The sequence below is a fragment of the Nuphar pumila genome, chromosome 3 (genome assembly GCF_984573655.1).
Source record: "Nuphar pumila chromosome 3, dmNupPumi1.hap1.1, whole genome shotgun sequence".
Lineage (NCBI taxonomy): Eukaryota > Viridiplantae > Streptophyta > Magnoliopsida > Nymphaeales > Nymphaeaceae > Nuphar > Nuphar pumila.
Window position 1 is genome coordinate 143,100,171 of NC_143251.1, and position 6,409 is coordinate 143,106,579.

The following is a 6,409-nucleotide window of genomic DNA, read 5'->3' on the forward strand; positions in this document are numbered from 1 at the left end:
CTCAAGACAGGTACAAAATTATGCAATGCCTTCTGAAAAAGAAAAGATTTTCTATGAGCAGAAAGTTAAAACCCTATCATGTAAACATACATGACCACAGGCGTTTACAATTTTATATAAGCAGAACTCATAACAAAATGCACACAAATAGAACGGATGCCAATATTTCCTAATTCAAATCCTTGTGAGAAAAAAAGAGAAGAATGCAGAAAGACACTACCTTAACATAATTAGATCCATACACAACTACAAGAGAGCCTAAAGAAGCAGCAAAGACAACATGGAGGTGGGAGGAAGCAAGATAAAACTAGCAGAATAATAACTAGGTGCTGAAAAATACTTGAATAACCAAGCACCGTAAGTATGCCTTCTCTTGTGGACAGTTAAACCAAAAGAATACATCTCCACATCACCTCCATGGCAATGCCCCGGTGTTTTTAATACCAACAATCCGTTAATCCACTAATAATTCTCTTTCAAGCGCTTGGAGCTTGTTCTTTTTCAGCAGCAGATGGTTCTGACTCGTCGACTTCTTTGTGAGCAGCAACTTCTGTCTTTTCGGCTTCTTGACCTACAGATAAAAAGAAAGAAAACACCAAGACAGTATGAGCTGCTTCCACATAAACTTCCATATCAACTCCGGCAACTGAGAGAGCAAGCAAGTACAGGTAGCTAGATGGCTACATGTACACACGTACACTTGTAAACAGACCCACTAATAGTAGTTCATGTCACCAAACAGCATCTATCACATCCATAATTCAATATTTCAAAGGAAAAGCCACATGAATTAGTTTATAAAATGTCTTTGCCAATCAACAAAACATGGTTTGTTGCCACAATGGAGGCAGAATGCAACGTTTTATCTTGCTCAGGCACACCACCTTTGAGGCAATTCATGTGGGTGTATCTCCGCACATAAAAGGACAGAGTTTAATATCTTGTCTTGATAAAAGTTTATGAAAGCTTCCTACTCTAGTTCGAAATATGTTGCAACACTAAAAAAGAACAAACTAAAATACCTTCATCATCACTGTCATCAAGGTCACCCATGCCATCATCCAAGCCTTCCATACCACCAAATTTCTGCACAAGTGTAGCAGGCAAAAAATTCAGAAACATCCAAAATACAATTTCCAGTGGTTACAAATCATTTCTTTAGTATTCATAATCTCATACCGAGAAATCCATCCCTCCTAAGTCCATGTCATTTCCTGTTAAAAGACCACATCTTAGCAATGATTTTCTCCCACATACACACACAAATCATAAAGGATGAGAAAAGGTAAGAATCACAGACCGATTTCATTATCATCTTCATCAACCCATTTGTCCCAATCCACCTTTAGGTAATGGGGTGCCTTGTCATCACCTCGCAATAATTTCTTCCACCATCCTTTTTCTGCTTTTTGTACCACGCAAAAGATGCTCCTAACAACAACATTTATTTTGCTCTCCTGAAATAATCAGAGAACAAAAGAGTGTGATGAGTAACAAGCTAAAATAATTTCCCAGAAACCATTGCTACAGTTAATTCCACAGTCCATGCACATACCTCCACATTCACTTTATCATAGAGATCCAACTTCAGTTCATATGGGTTGTTGTCTGCTCCAGCAGTTGCAGAGAAATTTAAAACGCCATCAGGTTCAAGATTGACCTTCACATTTTTTGCATCAGGTAACAATATTGTGATATAAACATTGTCCACCCTCTGCGCCCACTTCACCTCGGGATGGCGGCTACAGAGTTTCAAAGTTCAAAAAGGGTTAGTTGCACTAGCAACAAATATAGCCAAAGAAGCACAAAGAATTACAGTTCAGATTAGTGATGGATTAAAGACACACATTTTAATAATTGATGACAATCTGGCAATCCAAACAGAATCACAACAATTCCTTAAGCATAGTAAAAGCAACTTATTTCTTTCCGGAATAAGTTTTGTGTACTACTTGCCAATGAATCATCAATTCACCATAAAGTATAAATTGGCACCTCCCATAAGAAAAGAAACTATGCTGCATACCACTAGTCACAATTATCGAAAAACAGAAAGGTGCCCCTGTAGGATGCGAGAAGATCCATTTGGCAGTTTGGTCAAGAAAAGAAAGGAATTGAACAGAGAACAGAAGAGACCATCCATAAAACTAGAATGGAATGTTCCTGTGAATGCTTCAACTCAAAAAAAAAAAAAGATGAAACACACAAGACATCAATACAGTAACCCCAGATGCTCTTATCTTATTACCATTGTTCATAAAGAAAATCATAGATGAAGCCTGAGAAATTTTGAGCTAAACACAAGAAGTCCACGTTGTCCAACCATGTACAGCTTGAAGATATTATACGAGTTAAAATTCAATACTTCTAATATTTAGATCAGTTGGATATTTTTAGTCATAACAATACATGATATTATCTTATAAATGAGTGTACTACAAATTGGACACACTAGATTCTCCAATACATGATATACACTTGGATTGTTGCCTCTGTCTGTTCTAACTGTTGTTTCCATCCTTTGGTCAGCCACCACCTCTGTATTATCAATACTGATTTCAGCATTATTTTTTGTACAGACAGTGACCAGCTCTTGAGATCATCGTTTGCATGATTGAACATGGTTTATAACACATAAATGCATAATCTTCAACGTGGCTCAGCCATCATAATGAGAGAGTAACTTATGTCTGATATTGACAAGACACATAGAAGTTCCCAATATCGAAAATCACAACCAGCACCCACCCAATGCCAGACTAGGAAGTGGAAGTGGGAAATGATACGAGAAGCGGAAGAGAAAAGTGAGGCATTTTAAAATCTGTCTGTCACATGGACACTCCACATGGCCGTACCCCTGTTGACACGGCAGAACATGGGCACAGGTACCGCACGGCGTTCGGGTATGCTGTGGGTCGGGTCCAACCCCGACCCGATCCAATTGTTTTTGGGGCATTTGACATGTGGTCAAAGGGATCGAACTCTCTCTCTCTCTCTCTCTCTCTGGTTTACCCCCTCTATCTCATTTTTTTTTTGGGAAGTTGACTTGGGTGGGGTGGAGTGGGAAAGAGAGAGAGAGGGTATAGGTTCCTCCTCCTCCTTCGTGTGTGTGTGTGTGTGTGTGTGTATAGGTGGTGGAAATCCCCTTCTTTGCCTTTTACATTTAAAACACACACACACACACACACACACACACACACACACACACACACACACACACACATATATATATATATATATAGCCGTGTCCCAATACCCATATTTTTTGAACTTGTTGTGTCGTACCCTTCATACCGGCACCCGTACCCATGTGACATAGTTTAAAATTTATACGAAGCAAGAAGCAAAGTATCAATTTGAAAACGAAACAGGAATAAAAAAAAGGAAGCAATATGAGAATTGAATAGGAATTGAACAAGAAGCAAATAAAAACTAAAATAAAATTGATTATTCTTATATTTTGTGATTTTTCAGTAAAAGAATTAATTTTTTGTTAAAATCTAAAAATGATAGTTACTAATTTAGAGAAAGCACATGGAAAACAAGAAAAGAAATGTGAGAAAAGCATATATAAAGGATGTAGGGAAGCATGGAAGAAGCATGGAAGAAGCATGGGGAAATCAAGATTTGCATGAAGTTTCAGAAGCGAGTATAGCACTTCTGCACTTAGTTTCTGGGAAGCGCACTTTCCACTTAGGCATTTACCTAAGAAGCTTCCGGTAACTCTACACTTGTGTCACCTGCGTACAGGTACAGAGGTACAATACGGCAATTCAAAAAAATATGGGTACGGAGACACGGCTATATATATATATATATATATACACAAAATAAATTCAAAATAAACTGAATATAATCTAAATATATATGCTATATCTAAAATATATATTATATACTGAAAATAGAATTATAAATTATAAATTAAATACAAACTTGTATGTACGGAGGGTAAAATGGCATGTCCGGGTGTCGACGCATGTCGACAAGGGGATACGTGTGTCGACATGGGTACAAAGGGCAAAATGGAGTGTCTAGGTACCATAGCTCTGCACCCACCACAACAAGCAAGTTTCAAACAATTCTTTATTCATTATATTGTAGCTACCATTGACTAGCCCCCTGGTGTTATCAGCCACATGTCCAGAATAAATCATAATTCAAAAATTAAGCAAAAACAAGTAGCTACCATTTCTTGAATATGGGAACACAGTATCGGTTGTATATAAAATATTGATACCTACTACAGTTACATTTTTTACCATATATTCTAAGAATCTGGAGAGATAGACAGAGGTCATTCTGTACATTTCTGCCAAATCATTAATATTTCACAAGGACAGAAGATCATAAAATGAAGAGTCCATTTTTTATAGCATTATCAAGTTCTTCATAACTCATTCTCACAATCTAGGACATTGAAAAAAGAATAATAATGAGGCCTTCAATCTTTTGATCAGGCAAAATCCAGTTCCAGAAAAGGAACAAATATGTGTGGTTAACAGTAAACCAGGACTTTTTGACAAAGCAGCAAAACCTTTATAGTATTAGATCACCCTGCACTGAAAAAAGAAAGAGGCAAAGAAAAAACACCCTACAATAATCAGTGTCCAGTTATGTCACATAGATCCAGATACGGAAATGGGATACGGCATGGGTACCAGCCATACAAAAGGCAATTTTCAAAAAATAGGGTTCAGGGCTACGGGTATATATATATATATAATTTATTTAAGCATTCTAAAGCATACAAACAGCAACATTGGTCTCTAATTTGAAATGTGTTTCACAGCCCCCAAGAACAATACATAAATGCATTTTTACAAGCAATTCAGCAAGCACAATATTGTCAATTTCTAATTTTCTTGATCACATTTAAGGACAAAAAGGAACATTTAGGGTGGGTTTGAATTTCAATTTTTTTTCTTAAATGGCATTAAGCTATGAATTTGCCCTAAGAGGTCAAGATTGTCCTCAACTATATAAGTTTAGGATGACAGTTTTTTTTTGGTCTGCAGTGATGGGATACACATCCCCAGCATATCCGAACCGTATTCTTTCTGTATGGGTTCTTCAGCAAAAATGCTGTATCCATGTGACTTAGGTCTCTGGGGGTTAGTTAAAGTTAAATCATGATATTGAACTTCTGCTCCGGCAAAAAAGGACGATCGAAATCAAAATCTTGCCTAAGCACGGTTTGCATGATCCACGCAATTCCCTCACAAAAAGCAAATTCACACCTGCAGTACCGGCAACTCCAAAGAATCCAAATAATCACCCATTCACACATAGCCTATTCCTTTTCAAGTACAATCTTCAGAGTGTGGTGTCGAATGAATTGTACAGAACCACACTATATTTGCTACTTGCACATTTATCATAGTTAATGGATTGAAACAGCATCACAACGGCTTCATCATATCAAACAAGAAATCGATAGCTACAGGCCGTATTTTCTAAGCAAGTTCGATACTTGGATCTATTCAGTCTAGCAACCAGTAGTGTTCGAGAACCGAATAAAATCAATGTGCTTAGCAGCTATCGCCGAAACAACACAACCACCAAAGAAGCCTCCGAATCGTCACCACAGAAACAACGCATCCCCGTTACGAACCCGACGATGGAATAGAAAAGACTAAAAAGATAGAGGCATTGCAAGCACGGCATCATACAATCGAGGAGCAAGAATCGAACCGATCAACCAAGAGATGACACGAACCTTACAAATATCTCCTTAAAAAACACAATCTAAATGGGAATGACCAAGAGATGAAACGAACCTCACAAATATCTCCTCAAAAACCACAATCTAAATGGGAATGACCACGAAATGGTACGAACCCTAGCAAACGCGCCATATTGCGATGACCATGTAAACTGATTCCAACCAAAAACATATTCAACTCAATCGGAACCCAGAAAGGAAACGAAAAACATCAATGGGGAACCAAAACGGATCCATTCTTAACCATTTCTATAACTAGAAATCAACAGCATTCGATCAAGTGAAAGACAGGGAAGGCAGATGCATCGAAAAGTATATCCGAAGAAAAACAAGTAATGTTAGGACACAAAATCGCAATAAAAGGGAGAAATTAGTGGAGAAACTCACCTCATGTTCGAGAAGAGAAACGCCTAAAAATATGGAGCCAAAAACCTAGAAAACTCTCTCTCTCTCTCTCTCTCTCTCTCTCTCTCTCTCTACCCGAGAGGTTTTAGTAAAAGAAGGGCTCTGAAGACTCGGGTCGTGGTCTCGGGAATCGCTTAATTCCGATAGGTTAGCACTACCGGAGGATGCCAACGAATCGGATTTTGGTAGGATAATCGGATTCGACAAACCAGATACCATCCACTTAATTATCGGATTCGGTACAGATCCAAATCTGAAATGAATCTGACCCGGTTACATATA

At 37.9% G+C, this 6,409-nt stretch overlaps 1 protein-coding gene across 1 annotated transcript; it reads right to left on the reverse strand.

Annotated features, from left to right (window-relative positions):
- Positions 1-201: 201 nt before the first annotated feature.
- Positions 202-6,205, reverse strand: LOC149844201 (uncharacterized protein OsI_027940-like). The gene is made up of 6 exons (XM_090000400.1): positions 6,110-6,205; positions 1,556-1,742; positions 1,301-1,457; positions 1,180-1,214; positions 1,023-1,086; positions 202-571 (listed from the first exon to the last, which is right to left on the reverse strand). Exons 1-6 carry the CDS (start codon positions 6,112-6,114, stop codon positions 477-479), a joined length of 543 nt encoding a protein of 180 aa, XP_089856526.1. The 5' UTR covers positions 6,115-6,205; the 3' UTR covers positions 202-476.
- Positions 6,206-6,409: the final 204 nt, after the last annotated feature.